The 21,459-nt window shown below is 38.7% G+C and overlaps 1 protein-coding gene across 2 annotated transcripts in view; it reads left to right on the top strand.

The window, feature by feature from the left end:
* The window catches only part of CFTR (CF transmembrane conductance regulator), a 75,928-nt gene that overhangs the window by 33,224 nt on the left and 21,245 nt on the right, over positions 1–21,459 (top strand). For both annotated transcript variants that reach the window (XM_015853538.3, XM_085528190.1), the window contains 8 exons: positions 7,404–7,498; positions 9,952–10,038; positions 10,868–11,600; positions 11,867–11,995; positions 14,601–14,638; positions 16,047–16,300; positions 17,365–17,444; positions 20,521–20,671. In XM_015853538.3, coding sequence (XP_015709024.2) covers positions 7,404–7,498; positions 9,952–10,038; positions 10,868–11,600; positions 11,867–11,995; positions 14,601–14,638; positions 16,047–16,300; positions 17,365–17,444; positions 20,521–20,671 — 1,567 coding nt within the window. The remainder of the gene's footprint in view (positions 1–7,403; positions 7,499–9,951; positions 10,039–10,867; positions 11,601–11,866; positions 11,996–14,600; positions 14,639–16,046; positions 16,301–17,364; positions 17,445–20,520; positions 20,672–21,459) is intronic.

The following is a 21,459-nucleotide window of genomic DNA, read 5'->3' as shown; positions in this document are numbered from 1 at the left end:
TGAACAGACCCAGCTCTCTCGGCCTGTCTCCATAGGGGAGTTGTTCCATCCATTGGATTATTTCTGTGGCCTCTCCTCTGGATGGACTCTTAAAGGTCATATGACTACTTGTCATAATTTCAGGCTGAAGAAGTATTCTTTTTCGAATGTGTTTCTATGAGCCAGTTGTGTGTTCTTGTGGCCACAAAAAACCAGTGGTATCCTAGAGGGTGTCAAAAAGAGTGTGGCTGGCAGACTGAGGGAGGTGATCCTCCCCCTCTTCTCTTCTGTGATGAGGCCACATCTGGAGTACTGTATACAGTTCTGGGCTCTCCAGTTCAGGAAAGACTGTAAAGCATAGCCTGCTTTATATGTGTAAAATGTTTCAGAACTTGTTCATAATTACATTTCACTGTTGCTGTGCTATAATAGAGAGAAGCCAAGACACGATCAAGGCAGAGTCTGAACAGAGTCCTTCTTCTAAAGAAAGTCCCCATGTGCAAGTTTAAAAGTAATTAAAAGTAAAATAAGATGAACAGGTGATACCTCGGCTTACGCTACCTTTCTTTTCTTTGGACAAGGTGTTTTACCCTTTTTATGAAATACTTTTTATCACATTCATGATAAAAATCAATTAGAAGGTGAACTTCTTACTAGCACTTCAAATTAAAGACCAATTAAGCAAAAACAAATTCAGTGCTGGGAACATCCTGCGTGATTCACCACTTTTATTCACATTGATGAATGGCAAAAAACACTGGGAGATGTGAACTGGATGAATTTATATGTCTATGGAATCCTGCTACTAAATATGAGGTAATTCCACAGGTGCGTATTCCATAGAGACTGAATGATTCTGCTAATGTAACAGCAGGATAACATGAACTTAAACAGGAATTTGTAGGAATAGCCAATGGGTTTTCAGCATCTTTAGTACTGATGTGAAAATAAAATGTGGAAAGAACATGGCTTGATTTTTCAATTTTCAATTTGAAATATTTCTATTGATAGCCTACAATAAACAGGATCTGGGTTTTTCATTGGTTTTTATCACTTGTTAAGTTAAAAAGGTAAAGCCCCTTCAACAGTTGTAGTGGGAATCTTCAAGGCTACATTCTGTGAGCTTTGAACAAAATCTTCGCAAGAGAATGAGTTCTTCAAGTCAGGACTGCAGAAACGGGCCCATTATAGTTATTCTGGTTAAAAAATAAACAAGGGCTGTATCCCATTTGAAGGGAGACAATGCTTCATTTGTTTTAAGATCATAATTCTGTGATTTCTGGTTTTGACTTCATGAAAGGTAAGAGAAATTTTTCCACCTAGTTATTTCATTCTGTCCTTTAGTGTTTTCCTCAGAGGCCATAAACCCATAATAGCAAACTACCTGTAAGAAGCTGCCACTTTTAAAGTAAACACATGTTCTGATTTGACAGGCACCACCTGCTTGTGAATGTAATGTTTAACACTGCTTGCAAACAGTGAAAGCGTTTCCTTACAAGATCAAATCATATCACAGCATACAGGAAACGTAGCCACATTCTGTCCTTTTTGAGCTGTCTTCACAGGGTGTGCAGGCAATACATTTTCAGCTTAGATCATAAAAAAATTATTAGAGAAAGAGACAGTTAATATGCCAAGCCCTCGTCTGTGCTCCTGTGTGTTTGGCATCTCTTCAGAAAGGATGGCATCTCCCTTTTGGTGACTGGCAGTGTCAAGGATGCCCTTCTATCCTTACTAGCATCTCACTGTGCTTCCCCAGCCTCTTTTATTGGTGCCGACTGTTTGGGCTTTTTTGCAGGTGTCTTATCAGTTTGCAAAGAATATCACATCTGAAGCTGAATACAGGTGCACAACTGAACTAAATCTGTAGGAGCTGAGAGGCAGTTTGACAGCTTTTAGTCAGACAGTGTGAAATGCTTTGCACCCCGTTTTGTGCCCATTGTTCACAAGAGCTGCTGACACATTAGAAAGCGGAAGAGAGAAACAATAAGGATTCGACTCATGCACTGTGTGCTTTATAGTAATCAATTCTCTGCAAGAGGATATTAAGAGGAAGCTTGGTTACCTAATCATGTAGATGTTTGCAATGTGGGTGTTCGTGAAAAAACAGGTTACCTAGGCTGCCTTCATAGATAGGGACAGATACAGGTATGCCAACATGAAGTTCCTCTCATCCTAATGTAATCAACTAAAATAGCATAACTGAATTCCCTGCATGTTTTCACTCGAGTTTTTAAAGAAAACAGGTAGCTTAGATGTCTTCGTTATCAACAGGAGTTGGGATGAGTACCACTCCTTAGTCCATACCTAAAACAGACGTCTGGAAGCATTTAGCTACTAGGGAAAGACAGTACTTGTCTGACAGTTAATAACTAGTTAAAAAATAAAAAAAGGGGAAAAAAAATGCCAGAGTAGAAATAAAACACTTTACACATTAAAAACAGTGTTTTCTTAGCATGAACACACATAAATCTACCAAATGATTTTGAGAACAAAGAATTTGTATGCAAAAAACTTCTGTTCTGTTTCTGTCTCCCACCCCCTTTTTTTTTGGTTGTTTGTTTTTTTCAAAAAGACCATATTAATTATATACTGTGGAAAGAGTTATTACCTTAACCTGTCTCGGCATTATTCTTCTGTACAAATCCCAAAGGCATTATTAATTACCTTTATTGCTGAGGCAGGTGAAATATGACTTACACACAAGTAAAACTACAAACAAATATTAAACAGATATTTATAAATATATAAATATTTATAATATATGAATATTAAATGCTTTCTCCTTCAGTGTGAGATTTCTTAGCTAATATTAGAAGATCTCACAAAAATAATTATCGTCTCTGGGAACAGGGGTTGGGGAGAGAGTGTTAGTGTTCCCCTCTGAAAGTAATGCCTCCTATTTTATTACATTGACGCACTGTGTCAGAGGTGGATGTTGGTGGTCTGGCAGTAGAGGCAGAACCTTCCCACCAATATATCATTGTGTGCAGCTGCCACGACTGATGGCAGCAGAGGGGCAGTCTGACAAAACGGTGTCTGATGCAGAAGTGTGGATGAAGCAGAGATGTGTCACAGAATTCCTCCATGCAGAAAAAGTGGCACCTATTGACATCCACTGACTCTTGCTGAATGTTTATGGAGACCAAACAGTAGATGTGAGCAGTGAGGTGGTGAGCGGTGTGTTTCAGCAGCAGTGGCAGTGATGTGAAAGACACGCCATGTTCTAGATGGCCGTGCACAGCTGTCACACCACCATATGAGCTCATCTGCACAAATCAGAAGACTAAGCCTAGGGAACTGTGTGCAGAGCTAAATATCTGCTTCAAAGCATTGGTGGCAATGTTGGAATGTCACAGATTTTGTGTGGTGTGTCCTATGAATGCTCACCCAGGAACAGAAAGTTTAACACCACAAAGTTTGTCATGACCTACTGAATCAATATGAGGCTGAAGGTGACACATTCCTGGGTCACACAGTAAATGATGATGAGACGTGATGTCACCATAATGACCTGGAGTCAAAATGACAGTCTGTGGAGAGGCAAAATGTGAATTCCCCATTGAATAAAAAGTTCAAGACACAGCCCTCAGTGGGTGAAGTTATGGAATAGGAAAGGGGTGATCCTTCTGGGTTCCCTGGAACCCAGAGAAATCATCAATTCTGACCACTTCATCATGATGCTGACTAAGCTGAAGGCTCAAACTTCCAGAGACAGGCAGAGAAGAAGACTTATCCTAAGATAATGCCAGGCGCCAAACCAGTTCAAAGAGTGTGGAGCACACTATCAGTATTGGCTGGACTGTCCTACAAAAACCACCACATAGACCAGATTTCCTTCTGACCTCCATCTGTTTGGGCCAATGAAAGACAGACTCTGTAGGCAATGTTTTTTCTAGCAATGAGATTGTCACAACAATAGTGAAATTATTGAGTGGGTCACCTCTGCTGGTACAGATTTTTATGAGTGTGGCTTGCAGCCTTTGGTGAAATTGCACAGCTAATGGTGTTGACTATGTTGGAAAACAGGGTTCTATAGCTGAGAATTTGCTCTATCCAATAGTGTTATTGTGCATCTGTTGTAGTTTCCAGGGAAATAAATAGAAGGCATTAATTTTGGAGCAACCTATGCTAAAGAAAATCTAGTAAATGCTTCATTAGTATGCTGGGTTTTGTGCCGTTCAGCATCATTACATTAGATTTGTTCCTGGCTTAATTTCACTTCCTGCATAAAATGACAGCAAGGATGTATTTGGGCCAGCCCTACATACTTTTTTACAATAGGTAATGCATGTTCCAACAAATAACATTGTGTGTCTATTGGACTTCTTCACTCTGTTTACGCCATTGAAAGAAATTACTAACCATTTTTAAATTATTATAATTACAGCCTGAAAAGTTCTTTGTCTGTTCCATGCCATATATTACCCTGAGGTGAAAGGTAGAAGAGAACAGAAGGGGAACTCATTAAAAGTCTGATTAAAATTCCATGTTGACACACCTGCAAAGAAATATATTAGATGAAATCCAACCACTATAGAAAGCAACGGGAGTTCTGGAATTAATTTCAGTAGGGCTAGGATTTTACATTGATGAGAGGGGGAGATATACTGGGTCCAGTAATCGTCTGGGGTTTATTTGAAAGAAGATCAGGAATCAGCAATGGCACCAACACTCCAGGCTACAGTAGAAACATGAAGCAGTTGAAATCAGCTTAGATATTTAGGTATGCAACAACACAAATCCCAATGTCTAGGTGAAGATATTGGGTAATATCCAAGGTACAGATGTATAACATGACTCCTATGTGCAAAGTGAAATCAGAAGGGATCTGAGCAGGCCACCTCAATTAAATGCCAGAAACAGCTTTATGCTAGAATTCCACACCTCCTTTTGAAGTACTTCATGGCCTACAGGAAAATTATTATTAGATTCAGATAATCCTGCTTTAAAAATGTTATCACTACTTTTTGCATTCTTCTTCTTGCCCATGTTAGTAACGGGGATTTGTTTGTGTGGGAAGTAACTGGTTAACATCAGAATAATTTAGAAATCACCTGCAATAGCTTTTCCATACATAAAAGCCTCTTGATTTTAAGGTCAGAATCCTCTGAGCCAGGAAGTAAGGGCTATTATCAAATTAAAGAGTTGGGAGATTCTCCCATTTCCTGATGGATCAGGCAGTCAATTTCTAGTCTTTGAGCTGCTGGACTTTAATCTGTCACTGATCCAGGGCTGAACAGCATTGTTACTCTGTTCCTGAGGTCAGGGCAATTTACAGGGGAGGAAGAAGGAAACGTTTCTCTGGCAAGATTTTTATTTATTTATTTGTTCAGCAAAACCTGTGGGGCCTGAGGCATCCAACAGAGAGTGATTAGCAGTCAAAATCTCAGTGGAGGTGATCACAGTTGTATTATATCAGACTTCATGTGAAATGTTAACTCCTAGAGAGCAGCTCAGCTTAGACTGTATTGCCCTAGAAGTCTCGAGAGCCTGTATCTGAGCCTGACTGTACATCCCAGCACTTCTCTGTTCACGTGGGGGAATGATGCAGATTGCATACACAGAGCTGGAATCGATCATTCTTACGCAGATACCGCAGCTGGAAACAGGAGTCCTGTTTAGCTGGGGACAGACAAGATAAAAGGTTTTCTGACACTGCCAAAGGGAAAAGTTATCTTTTTCCTCCATCTTTTTAATTCCATATCTGCTCTGCCACTGTTCCAGCAGCAGAAGTTATGCTGTCCGACTGGGCAAAGCTTGAGATTGTTTCCAGAATAACTAAAGCTCACTTATTGAACTGGAAAGTGCCAAGCACCTGCTTTTTGGTTTTGTAAATAGTAATGCCATGAAAAATGCTTCAAATTTGTCTTCTAGTGTTTTGTCTAAGGAAAGGTAGCAAGCCTTCCTTTGTCTGAGTCATGGTCCTGACCCTAACATGGGGTGTTCCTCAACAGGAAGTGCTGGAAGAGCACAGCTTTTTCCAGCAGCACTGGTAAGGCCATCTGGGACGTGCTTGTGCCCCTGGTACAAATGGAGTGGCCATGTGCAGGTGAATGAATGATTCTGAGTGCCTTGAATTGCTGCAGTTGCTGTGTGTGGGAGCAGCTGTGCAGCAGTGCTGTGCTGCTGGGTGGACAGTGCTGGTGCAGGGAGCATCTGGCTGGCTTGGGACATCCAGCTGTGAGCCAGGAAGGCTGCCTTGCAGCCCTACATGCTGGAAGCTCAGACTGCCCAGGGCACTGCCAGCAAGTGGAATGGAACCCGAGGTAGTCCAGCCTGTTTCCCTCAGTAATATTACCTGACACAGGGGACATCATGGAGCTGCATCAGGGCAGGGTCAGCTGGATATCAGGAAAAGGTTCTTTACCAGAGAGTGGTTATACACTGAAACAGCCTAGGGCAGTGGTTCATGGCCACAAGCTGCCTGAGTTCAAGAGCATTTGGACAATGTTTTCAGTCATAGGGTCTGAGTTTTGGGTGGTCCTGTGTGGAGGCAGGAGATGGACTTGAAGTTCCTTGTGGGTCTCTTCCAACTCAGCAGATTCTATAATTCTATTGTTCTGTGACTCACAGTGATGTCAGTGTTACTGAAATAGCTTAAGGACATAGTCTGGATAAGGCTTTCAGGACAAGTTAATATTTTTTATGAGAGCAACTGTAAAATTAGATAAGCTAGATAGTGTTCAAGCACATGAGCACTTCTCCACATCTATGCTTCCATGAATTATTGTGGTTTGCAGGGATCTGTGCTAAATGCAACTACTCAAAAGTCTCCTGGCCACCTCTGCCTGTGAAGCACAGGGATCTCTGCTGGTGCCCCTTTCTGTCTCACATATAACAAAGTGGTATTCTCTGCTTTCTTCGCTAGCAAAACATTCATTTCTAGCACATAGTAACTTACATCCCAAGTGGTGGCGCGTGGTTCCTAAACTGTTTGCAAGCCTGCATTCCTGTCATTCTCTTCTGGGAATTTTATCCAAGCCTTCTTTTTATGAAACTGCCCTCTCTGGGCTCTGAAGAATTCAGATTGATTTTTGCTTTTCTCACCCGTAGTAGCAAGAGCATTTATCATTGTTATTGTAGAGGAAACTCTAACAATTAACATCTTGAATCGATTTCATATGAAAGTATATTCTTTGCTTTTATAGTAATCCAGCAGTTCAAATATTTGTTCTTGAGGTCTTACAGCTTGAGACTGTTCTCTGAGGTAGAACGATGCTTTGTTTAATCACCATTTCTGACTATGTGAACAGGTGAAGAAATTATCCGGGGGGGGGGGACTCTTTTTTGTTATTGTTTTTGAACAACTTTTGTCTAACCTCCCCGTGCAGTATTACATACTGTGCCAACATTTGGTCTGTAGCTTGAGTTTCTTGACTATGGAAAGTAGATGTCAGATTCTTAAAAATCTTCATTGACAGGACATTTTGAAGTTCCCAGACAAAGATTATACAGTGCTTGGGGAAGGTGGAATCATTCTGAGTGGAGGCCAGCGAGCACGAATCTCACTAGCAAGGTGAGTATTTTGCTACCTAACTATTGCTATGTTATACATACAGGGGAAATGTTATGACTAAGCACATGAATAGATGTGGGTTAAATCCTAATATGTAACTATACCCCAGGCAGGAGCTTCATTTTACTATCAGAAATCTGAGATTTGCTCTGCAATTTCATTTGTCATAGATCTGCACATCTATTCATTGAATTTTAAGAATTTGCTGCCAGATGCATGCTACGGCTTAGCTGACGATGAGTGTTCTCCTCCTGATGCAAGATGTCACTGGGAGATTCAGAACTTCATGTGTAGTTCTCTGAGTATCAAAGAAACACGTGCCATATAAGTACACAAATAAAGTAGCATTCCGGGATCTTTGCCTGCTGTGACACACAAAGCAGTCTGTATACCAATTAATGACATACTCTCTGCATATTGATAACAAAAGTGAAATGAATCTTGCTGTGTTTCAATAAGTGTTGTCACTAGTTTAGCAATTTTTGGAACACACAAAAAATAAGTGGAAAGCAATGAAATCTGTTGGTTTATGTGCTGAGCGTGAGCTGTGCTGGCTTGCTCAGAAATGCTTGGTAGAAGTAAAATCCCATCACAGTGATCCACAGTGGCATCCCATAAAAGATGTGCATGCCTGTTTGAGGCTAAAAGAGATTCCTTAAACTAGGGAGGCTTTTGGTAAGGATATTTATAGTGCATTTGTAAGAGAGGAAAAGGGATCTGGCTGTTTCTGTTTCATGTAGAAAGACAAGAGAGAAGTGGGCAAAACACCAAAGAAAAGGGAAAAAAGAACCCTAACCAAAACCCACCTAGATTTTCATCCAGACTTTACACGAAATGTTTCTCACATTCACTGTGTAATCATGTCTGTTGCTTTTCAGATGATTGCAGCTCATTTAATGGAGTGTCATATAATGGAATTGATGTTTTTATTGCCAGCTGTATAATAATTATTTTATAAACAGTTACATGTTCAAAGGCAATAGTTTATCTGCTTTAAATTTTGATTGTGCTCTAATCTAAACTCAACATACATCAAGGTGCGCAGATCTGTGGGTTGCAGATGAAGGTCTGTGGAAGCCAGAGAAGAAAATGTAGGATTACAGCCCTGAGTCATACCCTCTTTTGCTGCAGATAATCTGGACATTATTTGCTTGGACTGGTTGCATGCACCTATCTGGTGTACTCCATGCAGTCGTATTAAATCAGAATCCCTTCTGTAAGTGTCATCAGTGATCCTTCATAAGGAGCAGATGCAGCTTGCCTGATTTCTAGCTTTCTAACAGCACCATCAGTGCTGCAGCTGCAACAGGGCAAAAGAAAAGCCCCTGGAAGGAACAGGTTGTGTACACTGGCCTTGAGTTAGCTCACTGGCCCAGCACCCTGAAGTCAGTCATATACAGCTAGTAAGTCCACCATACAAATTACAGCCGTAATCCAAATGCAGCTGTTATTCCATCAAACAAACTGCAAACATTTTACTGATGAAAATGCCAAGAACAGCAGGAGCTTTTTGTTATTGTGCAGCCACTTCATCATAACGTATGGCCATTGAAATCAATCGTGACAGAGACATTTTTTATAAAGCCACTCAGTTTATTAATACAATGTACTGTTACTGAGGGTTATTTCTTCTGGTGGTTTAATATTTTCACATTGTTTAACATAATTATTTTAAAACTCGATTAAAAAGTACTTTTTAAAAAGCGCTGGAATGAGGTGGTCCAAATCTTTACTAATTACACCCTGATTCATATCACATCATGATTTTCAAACTGACAGATGAAAGGCAAGGGGTCTTTTTGAACTTCTGTTGAAATTGATCTAAAAAGCCCCTCTTAACCACAGGTTTAGGTACCACTGACCCACGTCCATACGTATGCTACATATGTAGCTTAAGAGCCTAATGCCACAAATAATATTTCATATCCCGAACTCAAAATATTGTATAGTCCTGTTTAAGGTAATGCTTGCAAGCTCACAGCTTTCTAACACACTCATCCTAGCTCACCATTTATCCCAAATTACTTTTAAAACTAAGGCCTTGCGCCAAAGTCTTTTCAGGCACTTACTTACATACGTGTAATATTACCTCAGGCATCAGAAGACATTACAGGAGATTCTAAATTCCAATTTAAATGTTCCCTGTCCACCCAGAGGGATTGTCAGATTCAGGCTTTAAAAAGATCTGTGAAGAAGCTGCTGTAAAAGGCAGCCTTTTTTCTTCCTCTGCACAGAAATTAATGAAAGATTTATTTAGTACTTAATGTAGTCTGCAGCAAGGAAGGTCCTAACGGAAAAGTGTCTTATAAGCAGATTAAATGTTGAACTCTAACTCTGTATTGATACTGCAGAAAAGTTTTTGAGTTAGAAATGTAAAGGTAGTCATTTGAAATTATATTTATGAATTTGTAAGAGTTGTGAAAGTTAATTTCATTTCCATTTTCTCTGTCCAGAGCAGTGTACAAAGACGCTGATTTGTATCTCATGGATTCTCCTTTTGGATATTTAGACATTTTTACAGAAAAAGAAATATTTGAGAGGTACTGTATGTTTTGAAATGCTGTACTTAAGACTGTCATCAAATAACTTAATATAAAAGCAATAACAGAAATCTCCCTCTAATTGGTGTAGAACTTAAGAACAGTACAAAATCATGGAAGCGATTAAAATAACACCTTTGGGAAATGTCATTTTATAGAATTTTTGTGAGCGAGCATTTTGTATTAGCATTAAGATGGCACATTGTGTATAGCAGGCCTCTTGCACCTTCTGTAATCTATTAATCTTGGAGCGTAACACTTCATATCTCGTGCATTTGTGTGCCAGAAGGGCTCTCAGTTTAAAAATATTATCTATTTAGCCAGTAGAAATTTCGACAATGTTTTATTTTTTAAGAAATTCTAATTGCTGAAAGAGTTGTCTCCTGGAAGTGCCCACTGAACAAGAGATGGACAGAACATTGGCCAAACACGTAGACTTCTGACTTGTCCTGTTAGAGGGGCTCAAAACATCTGGGGCACATACCGCCATCCATGAAATTTGCATTTACCAAATATTTGAAGCTTTGAAACTGAGCTAATAAATCTAAGTAACTGTAAGATGAGAAGAAATATTTCATTTTCATGTCAAACTGTTCTATTTGGATTGATCTGAAAATGATTTATTTTTCCCCCTTCTTTGGCGTCTGCTCTAAAAATGCTCATCCTTCACACACTCCAGCCTTACCACTTCCTTGTAGTTTGAAGGAGCACCCAAGACTGTTCATACTTGGAGGGAGGCAGGTATGGATTGAAAATGGAAGAGATAAAAGCAATGTCTAATTAGGAAAATTAAAAAATACCTATTTTTTAACTCTTCCATTTTTTACAGCTGTGTGTGCAAGTTGATGGCCAATAAAACTAGGATCTTAGTTACTTCAAAACTGGAACATTTGAAGATTGCTGACAAAATATTAATCTTACATGAAGGAAGCTGCTATTTCTATGGAACGTTTTCTGAACTTCAGGGCCAAAGGCCAGACTTCAGCTCAGAGCTGATGGGATTTGATTCTTTTGATCAGTTCAGCGCAGAGAGAAGAAATTCAATTATAACTGAGACTCTGCGACGATTTTCCTTTGAAGGAGAAAGCATGGGATCACGAAATGAAATAAAGAAGCAATCTTTTAAACAAACGTCAGATTTTAATGACAAAAGGAAGAACTCCATAATTATTAACCCACTTAATGCAGGCAGGAAGTTATCGATAATGCAGAAGAACGGGACACAGGTCAATGGACTGGAAGATGGCCACAATGACTCACCAGAAAGGAGGATCTCACTGGTACCTGACCTGGACCAGGGAGATGTGGGTCTACCTCGAAGTAACATGCTTAGCTCTGACCATATGCTGCAATCTCGGAGGAGGCAATCTGTGTTAAGTCTGATGACAGGCACCTCTGTGAACCAGGGCCCACATGTCTCCAAAAAGGGGAGTACAACATTTCGGAAGATGTCTATGGTGCCTCAGACAAACCTTTCTTCCGAGATAGATATCTATGCCAGGCGCTTGTCTCGAGACAGCGTCTTGGACATCACTGATGAAATCAATGAAGAGGATCTGAAGGTGCGTGTTGATTTACTTGACCTTTTTTTGACATGGTGATAATTTTGAGCACGATACTCCTATGCCCATTTCTACCTGACTCTTGCTAAGCAACCCCAACTCTCAGCCTGTAGCGTGAATGCTACAGTTCAGTTATTTGGAGTCAGAAGAAAGAATGACAGCTTTCATGTGAGTTAGCAGAATGAATGACAGCATTCGTGTGTCAGAAATTCTCACAAATAGGTACTATTGTCATTGTAACTATGGTCTTATCAATTCTTTGGCAGGAATGCTTTACTGATGATGCTGAAAGCATGGGTACTGTTACCACATGGAATACTTATTTCAGATACATTACCATCCACAAAAGCTTGATTTTTGTACTAATTTTATGTGTGACTATCTTCTTACTTGAGGTAAGAAAATCTGTTCCCAGCATCCTTTTCCTTCAAACAGTGTTTGTTCAAATAATGTTGTTTATGATAGAAGTACAAAATAAAGCATCAAGATGTGAGTTGATGCATGTATTGACCAGCAGCAATTGCTGTTAAAATGGTATTTTTTGGATATAATTTGACTACTGTTTAGAACCTTGCTCACCGAAGATAATGATTAGTACATGGCAAAAGAAGACGCACCAACTCCAATTATCTTTGTTATTTCCTTCTGTGTTGTAAATAAATTGGTGTCCTGAGCTTGTCTCTTGTTCACAGGTAAATGAATTCCCATTGTCTATAAAAAGATACCTTTACAGAGCCTTGGGAATTCAACAAGTACACACATATCAGTCCTGGAGGGATGCTTTTAAAAATGAGTTATTAGCTTTTTACTCAGTGAAAGAAGGAAGGGTAATAATGCAGAAAGCTGAATGCTTCTGATGGCATTTAAAGATGAGATATTCCTACAATGAGCAGAGAATACTTTTTTCCAAGTACAGTGGAAAACACTGTTAGAACATGTGCAGAAGAAATGCCTGATCATATACGCCTGATCACAGAAATCTGACTATTTTACCTATAATGGCTGTTTTCTGCTTTTTGTCTTTTCTCAGATTAGGAAAGGCTTTTAATGTTATCTACTTAAACTTATAGTATCCTCTTTTATGATTAATATCCTAAATCAAGAGTTTTTTTCTACGGCATGAAATAAATTCCAGAGAAAAGGCTGGGATTAATGGGGACTGCATTGATATACCAACTTACAAAATATAGCACCATTTTCCCTTGACATTTTTCAGCACAAAAGAACGATCTACTAAGAATACAGGATTACTTTTTGTCTGATTGTGCCAGTGAAGGGTTTTTAACAATTCTAGGTTGATATTTGACCTTCTTGTGGTGTCATCAAAGCTGGAGAAGGAGATGAGTGATAATATGCTGAATTTACAGTAATGTTGCATTCTGGATGACTAAATTAGTTCTTCTGGAACTGGTGACTTTGCGTCTGGAGCTTGGGTCTTGTTTGAGATCCCACATTTTTAAGCCACTTCCAATAACAAGATTGAGCATTTTAATGTGTAGCTGTTCTTATTACGTAAGTTCTATTTTCATGGTGCGGAAAATGCCATTATAAACACACAACAGCAAAGTTAACTTTGAGGTGAATGCCTCTGTATACAGTGTACATTTCTAGCACCAATTACAGGTTTTTGCTTTTTGAATTAGACTAAAAAGTTTTTAAATAATTCAAAAGCCTCATCTTCTAACTTAAAAAAATCTGATGGCAATGAATATCTATCCATCAGAGTTAAATTCCCCGGTGTAACTATCGCTTAAATAAAATCCAATTGATAAGCTAATGGGCTGGGAGATATTCAGATAGCACAAACTATATAGCCTCTATTAAACCTCTGTGTATGAGATGAAATACCATGCAGGTTGTTGAGTATGTGGACTGCGCTCACCCTTCTAGCCTCAGGTGATGAAGAAAGTCTAGTGCTAGACACTGAAATATTGAACGGAGAGAGTAGAGTAGTAACAAGTAAATAGAAAGTGGAATTTTAATAGCCTTCAGAACTGGATGGGACTATTGTGAAAATGCTTTCTATATGTTATTTTAGATTCAGAATGGATTGCTTTACATTACAGATCCCAAGGTGGGTTCACATAGAATACCATAAGTAGGCCATTGGTTGTACATTCTTTCTAGAGTTGTGGAGTGTGTATCTATGTGTGTGTAGCTCACTTGAGTGGCTCAAAACAAATTTCCTAGATGACAAATTTCCTAGATGTAGGACCCAGAGACCAGAGTTACTGAACTGGAGGAAGAGCAGTTATGTATGGAAACATTTAGAAAACTTTAGTATTCTCTTGCAACTCCACCTATCACTATCCAGAAGAAAGAAATGGTCCTTTCCTGGGATGAATCAAGAACAGAATTCTGTTGAGAGACATAAAAATAGAAGCCTGATCCTTAAATTTAAATTATCATGGCCCTTCTTTTGTTATTTCACGTAAGACCTGGGAAAATTTATAGTTCCCGAGGATGGAGACTTTATGTGCTGAGGTGTTATCATAGCATATTACTGAACCAATGCCAAAGAATAGTAATGCAAGAGTAAAAATGTTAAAGGTTTTGAATTACTGCCTTTGAAGGTATTGGGAAAGAGACCTGATTTTTTATTTTTATTTTTATTTTTTATTTATTGTTTTAAGAGTCATCAATAAATGTTAGCTTTTAAAACTTAAACTATGTTAAAGCATACACAGAATATTCCTTGTCATTCAGAGTGCATTAACCAGCCTTTGTTAATAGTATGGTAAAAAATGATAAAAGAATATTTAAGAACTCGAGTGCCTGATTGTAATAGAAGTCTAAATGTGGCTTTGCTAGTGGGATGCACTAAATGGTTTCTGTGGAAGGAGAAGCTGATCTGACAGGGTTTTGTTTCAGGCATGTTTGATTTGCATACATTTACAATGCTCTTTCTCCAAACAGTTATAAAACAAAAAAACACAAAAAGTAGATGAGAAGATCATAATGTGACAAGACAAAAAAATTAACTGTTTTCTCTGATCACAGGTGGCTGCTTCTCTTGTTCTGTTACTATTTCTTCAAAAGTAAGTAGTTCTGATTATTTACTGAAGGACTGAGGAAACCTTCACATTGATTTTTGCTATACATAATTAATAACTTCTGCCAGAAGCCTGTATGGATGGGCACTAGCTTAAGTTCAATAAAATGATTCATAGATGGAGGTGGTACCTTACACTGATTCTTCTCTACGTGCTAACATTTGTATGATTTGTGTCTTATTTCTGAATGCATAGCAGTGACAAAAACATTTCCTCAGTCAGCTCATTCTAGATGTGTGGACTTATTTCAGAATATGTTGCGGTTTGCTGTTGTCTTTCATTGATGCAGGATGAGACATTTGCTTAGGAATGTTTGAAGTAAACAATTTCTCTAAAGCTCTGTGTAATATCTTCTGCTCAGCTAGAAACATTCCAAGATGTTGCAGGGTCCAGCAGATCAGGGTTAAAGCATGCTGAGCAGCAGTATGGCTTTTCCTGGGTTATTGTGATGGATTCTTCTTCTAGTCCTGTAGAACTAAGCCTGTATGTTCACGCATAGGAAATACGGTCGTTAATTTTTATCTCCAATTAGCCTAGGTCACTATGGTTCTAGATTAAATTTTATCTTTGTAAAAACACTTCATTGCACAACAACAACATACTTCAGAAATTACTAAATACTGATAGGTACGAGCATCTCCAAAGATATGTGAAGGGAAGACTATGGCATATATTGCCTTGGCCCCTGAACACACAGAATAATTTTGTCTTACTGGCACTTGAGGCAGATCATTGTTATATGATGGAGTGTGTCCAGAGGAGTGCCACAAAGGTGATCAGGGGGCTTGAGCACCTCTCCTGTGAGGAAAGGTTGAGGGAGTTGGGACTGTTTAACCTGGAGAAGTGAAGGCTCTGGGGAGACCTCACTGTGATCTTCCAGTACTTGAAAGGAGCATATAAGCAGGAGGAGGACTGACTTTCTATGCAGATAGATAGTGACAGGTCAGCTTTAAGCTGAAAGAGGGGAGGTTTTGGGTAGAAAGAAATTCTTCATTCCGAGGGTGGTGAGGCACTGGAACAGGCTGCCCAAAGAAGCTGTAGATGCCCCATCCCTGGAACTGTTCAAGGGCAGGACTGATGAGTTTCCAGGCAGTGTGTTCTAGTGCCTGGCAGCTCTGCTTATGGCAGGGGAGTTGAAGGTAGGTGATCTTTGAGGTCCCTTCCAACTCAAACCATTATACGATTCCATGATTTTATTTCTTGGTATAGGATAATTCATATAGGATAGGATATTTCATTGGATAATAATAATAAATGATGCTTAAACTATGTAACTAATCATTAACTTAGTTTTAAAAGAAATGAACGTTGCAGTACTATTTATTTAGTAGAGAAATTAAAAAGAAACTTGCAATTTCTGATAATGCATTTATTTTTTATTTATGTCACACAGTAAAGCTGCAAAAATAAATGAAACACAACCAGAAAACACTACCAGTGACAACCCTCCAGTGATCATCACTGACACCAGCTCCTACTACATGATTTATATTTATGTGGGAATTGCAGATACCCTGCTTGCCATGGGGATTTTTAGAGGTTTGCCCCTTGTGCATACACTGATAACGGTATCTAAAACTCTTCATCAGAAGATGGTGCATGCAGTTCTTTATGCACCTATGTCAACATTCAACTCTTTGAAAGCAGGTAACTTGGATGGGGACTGATTGACTTATGTATAGGCTTTATTTTAAATAAACAGGTTTTTTTCTGCTAACGGATACTGCTGCTTTGCTTTTAAACTGTCATTCAAGCTGAAGAATAAAAGTTTGCTACACAAAGTGAATCTTCTAATGGTTGCACTTACTTTAAGTATGACATATTTCAGTTGTCAGTTCTGATTCTGAAATAACACCTTCTAAGTTGGCATAGAATGAGAAAATTCATTGTTAGAAGTTTGAGGCAATAAAACCAGAAGAGGTTCTAATGAATAGCCTTTGTCTAAAACTGTAAGAGAAAAGATATAGTCTAAAGATATGTGGTGAATGACAAGGAATCAGATATGGATGATAAATAGCGCTTTATTTCATGAGTAGTCCTACTAAAATGGCATAAAACATCAGTTGGTGTGAACAATGGTATTCATATTCAAATTTGGCTCAGAAGTTGATATGGAGTTCATTACATAACTGGTGCAACAAGTTCTGTTCACTGCTGAATGTGAAATTCCTTTCCCATACCCTACTTAACAGGTACATGCTGGAGTACAGGAAGCACTGGTAAATGACAGTGTAACATAGGATCTTCTTTCATTTGCCCATTGTATTCTTAGTTCTGTTCTTATTTTGTGGTTAACAAGTTATTTCTGCTCAGAAGCTAAGAAACTGGTGTAGAAACTAACACAAACACTGATGTGCAAATGATGTGTATCAGCAAAGCCTGATGCACAAAAGGTACAGACTTTATGGCAACTGTCCATGTTTCTGTCCTGTTTTACATGTTAGTTTGTTTTAACTATATATTTATTTTTTTTTTCCGGGATTTTTTATGAGATTCCAAGACCTGAAACAGAAATTGTAGAATCAAATTTGTTAATGATGCAGCTCCATTTAGCTGTAATGGAATTGCTTGTACTAGAATAAATCTCGTACTTACCTCTAGTATTTTGTCTTTAGAAATACAAATGTTCTGTTTGTTTTGTACAAGGCAGGATTTTGTGGGGAGAGTGTTAAAGTGTTTTCTTTCTTTCTTTCTTTATTCTTAATCCATAGGTGGGATACTCAACAGATTCTCTAAAGATACAGCGATACTGGATGATTTACTTCCACTGACAGTATTTGATCTCATTCAGGTTTGTAGAATAGAAGTTCTCAATTTTGATGTCTTTTGGCATTGTAAAGTTTCAGTTGTGCACCAAGGAAAATATATAATGAGAAGAACTAATGACAGGAATTAAATGCCAACACTCTCTTTCTTTCACTCCGTGTGTCTGTTTACATAGCTGCTTATCTTGCAGGTTAACTTCATTGCTTCTGTTTTTGAGTTCTTGCCCATACGTCTACCTATACTCTTTGTGCAAACTGCTTTCGAGTACTCAGGCTCAGAAACATTTTTGCCCTGCAGTTCCCTTCAGTACAAGCCCACATTCACCTTCAAAGACGTGAAGGGCATTCCTTGGTTCCTTTCAGTTTTTTGGATCAGGATGAATGTAGGCCGTGAGGCCCTTGTTAACTGCTTGTTATGAAAGACAGCTTTTGGGGTCAGGAATTCTTTGGAGGAATTTTATGTCCTAAGAGTTGTAGAATTTCATTTTATTTTTAATGGCAGTGCCTGGTGCCATTGTAGCTGCTGGGAAACTCCACACATTGCCAGATCTCGATGAGCTTTGAATAACCTCCAGTACATTCACACTGAAGAGAACACTGAAGAAATATGGAGACAGAGACATTTCCTGTGCTTCTTAAGGGGGCTGCCTTCCTTCGTTCCTCATCCTTTCTATTCTGAGGCTCTGTGGCTCAGTATGGATCCCAGCTCATTTCAGTGGTGTCCCAGCACTACTGTTGACATGCTCCATCTGTTAATTTGCTCTGATTTGCAGTCCTTACAAACATGATGATCTGGTTAAAAACAAGTCCCTTTTCCTGTATTATTGTTAGTAATTGGTAACTTTACCTCTTGACCTTAAGGAGGCAAGTGCAGCTCCACCTTAAGAAGTTCAAGAAAATAACAGCATTACTTTGTGCAATGCTGAAGTCGTGAATCATTGCTGAATGAGTAAACATGGACATTAAACCATTCTCTGATTTGCTGATCTCATCTTCAGCTTGAATAGTATTCATTACTGTCTCTTCTGGTGTGGTTTTTTTTGTTGTTTCTGACATTGTGGATCTGCCATGGAGGAGTTACTCCAAGCTGGATTTTGTTAGTCGCATCAAACTCTGTGCCAAATTCTGGCCTCCATCCCAGCCCTAAAAGATCATCTGAGCACAGTCTTCTGGCTTTTAATTGATCTTCATTAACTCTCTGCTGGAATTCCTTGAGCATATACCAATGTAGCCAGCTTTTTATATTCAGCTTTTTAGTGAAAGAGGTGTTGGACCTGCAGTAGAACTATATGGCATGATCATGGTCTTTGCAAAATTTAAGTAAACATTGGAAATGGGAATTAGATCAGTCACAGTGTTACTCTGTGATCTCAAGTAACCTAAGACCTGTATAATTTGGCAGATGTCATTTGAATAACTCATTTTCTTAATAGTAAAATACAGAAAAGGTACTAAATTCTGCAGTTCAAAATAATGAATAAAAACAAATTCATTCTTGTGTTTCTACTGACCAGTGCTATACAGCCTGTACAAGCACAACACACGTGTTTCAGCATTCTTTTAATAGAAAAGGGTAAAGTAAGGAAAGAAATCTTTAATTAGTTCATCTGTAAATTTTTGTTCATACACTTTGATACTGCCATTGCACTGATTGTATTTCCCGCGTACGGTGGGAAGCCTACATTGAACATTAAATGCTAGTCTGGCTCTGAAAAACATCAGACTTGGAATACTGGAAATTCAAATAATTTCCTTGAAACCATGTAGAAGTAATAGCTAACGCACCAACAGCATGTATCTTCTTAATGTGAAATTAGCCCTGTTTTCCAACTATTTCTTTGTTGAGATAATGGGCATAAACTGGAACACAAGAGGTCCTGTTTGAGCAACAGGAAGCACTACAGTGCTGTGTGGTTAACTGAGAACTGACACAGTTTCTTCCTTAGAGATCTTCAAAAGCTGCCTGCATGTGGTCCTGGGCATCTTGCTCTGGGCATGGGTTGGACCATACGGACCCAGAGTTCCCTTTGATTCTGGAGCTGGTCAGTTACAGTGGTGTTTCAATGTGGTCATCATTTTGTTGAAACTGTACATTTGTAGTTGCCTTCTGCTGATAAGTTTGCAAGTTGAAGTAATTAAGTGTGAAAGGCAACGCCCTGATATGAAAAAGAGCTTTGCTATTCTGCATACATGGATGTATTTGTGTTTCATTGATTCAGGTATGGAACAGGAACAGCCCAAGTGCTTAAAGTGCTTCTAGAGTAAAGACTAACTTGTCTTAAATAAATCTGTCTGGAGATACTGAGGATGAAGTCTCAGGAGGATGGTAGTAGTCTCTGGTAGATTAAATAGATTAACTTGAATGATTTTTCCCTTTTGAGCCATCTGTCACCTTAAAACATCTTCTTTTTTAACTTCCTGAAACTAACTTTTCATTCTGGAAGTCCTTTCACAACTCGTCTCCTGTCTTCTGATCAAGATGACTAGAATCAGTGGTTTCATATGTAGGTTACGGTCCCTTGCACAATTTATGATGCACCATTTCCCATTTTTTCTGACCCTTGGAAAAACTGATTGGCCCAGAATTGGCAGGAGAGAGGCACTCAGCTTCTGACCTCCTGGCACACCTAGCCCAGACAGGACGGGGTCAGCATCAGTAGGTCTGAAAGATGATATAGCAAGTATCATTCTTACCTTTTTAACTGAAGAGTGAGTACATAGCTACTGTTCTTGTTCTTGTGTGTATATGTTTGGCTTCATAATTTAGAAGTTTGCAATACTAATATTGTCTCTGCTAGAGAAAATTATCCATGCTTTATATGATGTTATGATGTGGAATACTGATAGCAAAATTACAAAACCATGACATTATGTCTTCCATGTATTAGGAAAGGTAGACATTCCTACAGGTTGTGGATCTGGTCTCAGTTATTCATGATCTTTTCATGAAGGCTTGTTCTCAGCTGCAAGTACTACTTAAGTTAGCTCTTTATGGTTATCAAAACAATATGTAGTTGATGTGGGAAGGAAATTCATCACCAATCTCTAGTCTATAAGATGACACGTTTACTATATCAATAGTATTTTTCTTTCATTCTACAGTTATTACTGATTGTGATTGGCGCTATAACAGTAGTCTCAATATTACAACCCTACATCTTCCTGGCATCAGTGCCTGTGATAGCAGCCTTTATTGTGTTAAGGGCATACTTCCTCCACACTTCTCAGCAGCTGAAACAACTGGAATCTGAAGGTATGAGCAACAAAATTGGTAGACTACTAAATCCAGCACAAATCAATTGAGAAGTGATTCACCCTGTCACCTCTTCTTTGTCTTTTCTCTTGTAAGATGCCCTTGTCTCTGGTAGTAGAACACTTATCTCCTCAAAAGCACTGCTTTTACTGATCCAGCCAATACTGAGTGCTCTGCTGCCAAAGAACAATGGAGAAGACCTCTTTAAAGCTGGGCTTTAACACCACTGCAGCTGAAAACAAATTAAGTCCTGAAATACAATTTTCTTGAGAGAAATTTAACGTGAAAAATTATGATCAGATTTAGTATGTGCCTCACAAGTTTGTTTCCTTATGAGAAAACTTTAGAATCTCCATATATTTCTTTTAGGAGTGTAAATAATTCTTTTTTTTTCTTTCTTTTTTTTTTTTTTTTTTTTTTTTCTGGATAAGTAATTTGACTAAATTTCTTCCTCTCCCCCATTATCAGACTAACATATTCCAAATAAAATGGAAAAACTGATTCCAAAGTGCGGGTTTGCAGATCAGGACTGTGGTCTGACATTACAAAGGACTGGCAGGATCTGACAGTGCTCAGTCCATTGTGAATCATTTTGCCTTTTATTCATGAATAACTTTAAATTTGCTCAGTTATAAATCTAAATTTCTTTCATACTTTGAGGGGTTTAGCATTGGCATTCCACTTTCTACGCAATGCAGGGTCTCCTTAAAATTAGCACCATGGCAAGAGAGTGGAATCCAGAGCATTTAAGTACTTTCTCTGTGCTAAAAAAGAACCATACTAACTTG

This window comes from Coturnix japonica, chromosome 1, assembly GCF_054131305.1.
Source record: "Coturnix japonica strain WE chromosome 1, WE-NBRP24, whole genome shotgun sequence".
In the NCBI taxonomy this organism is placed as follows: domain Eukaryota; kingdom Metazoa; phylum Chordata; class Aves; order Galliformes; family Phasianidae; genus Coturnix; species Coturnix japonica.
This window is presented reverse-complemented; position numbering and strand designations above follow the sequence as displayed.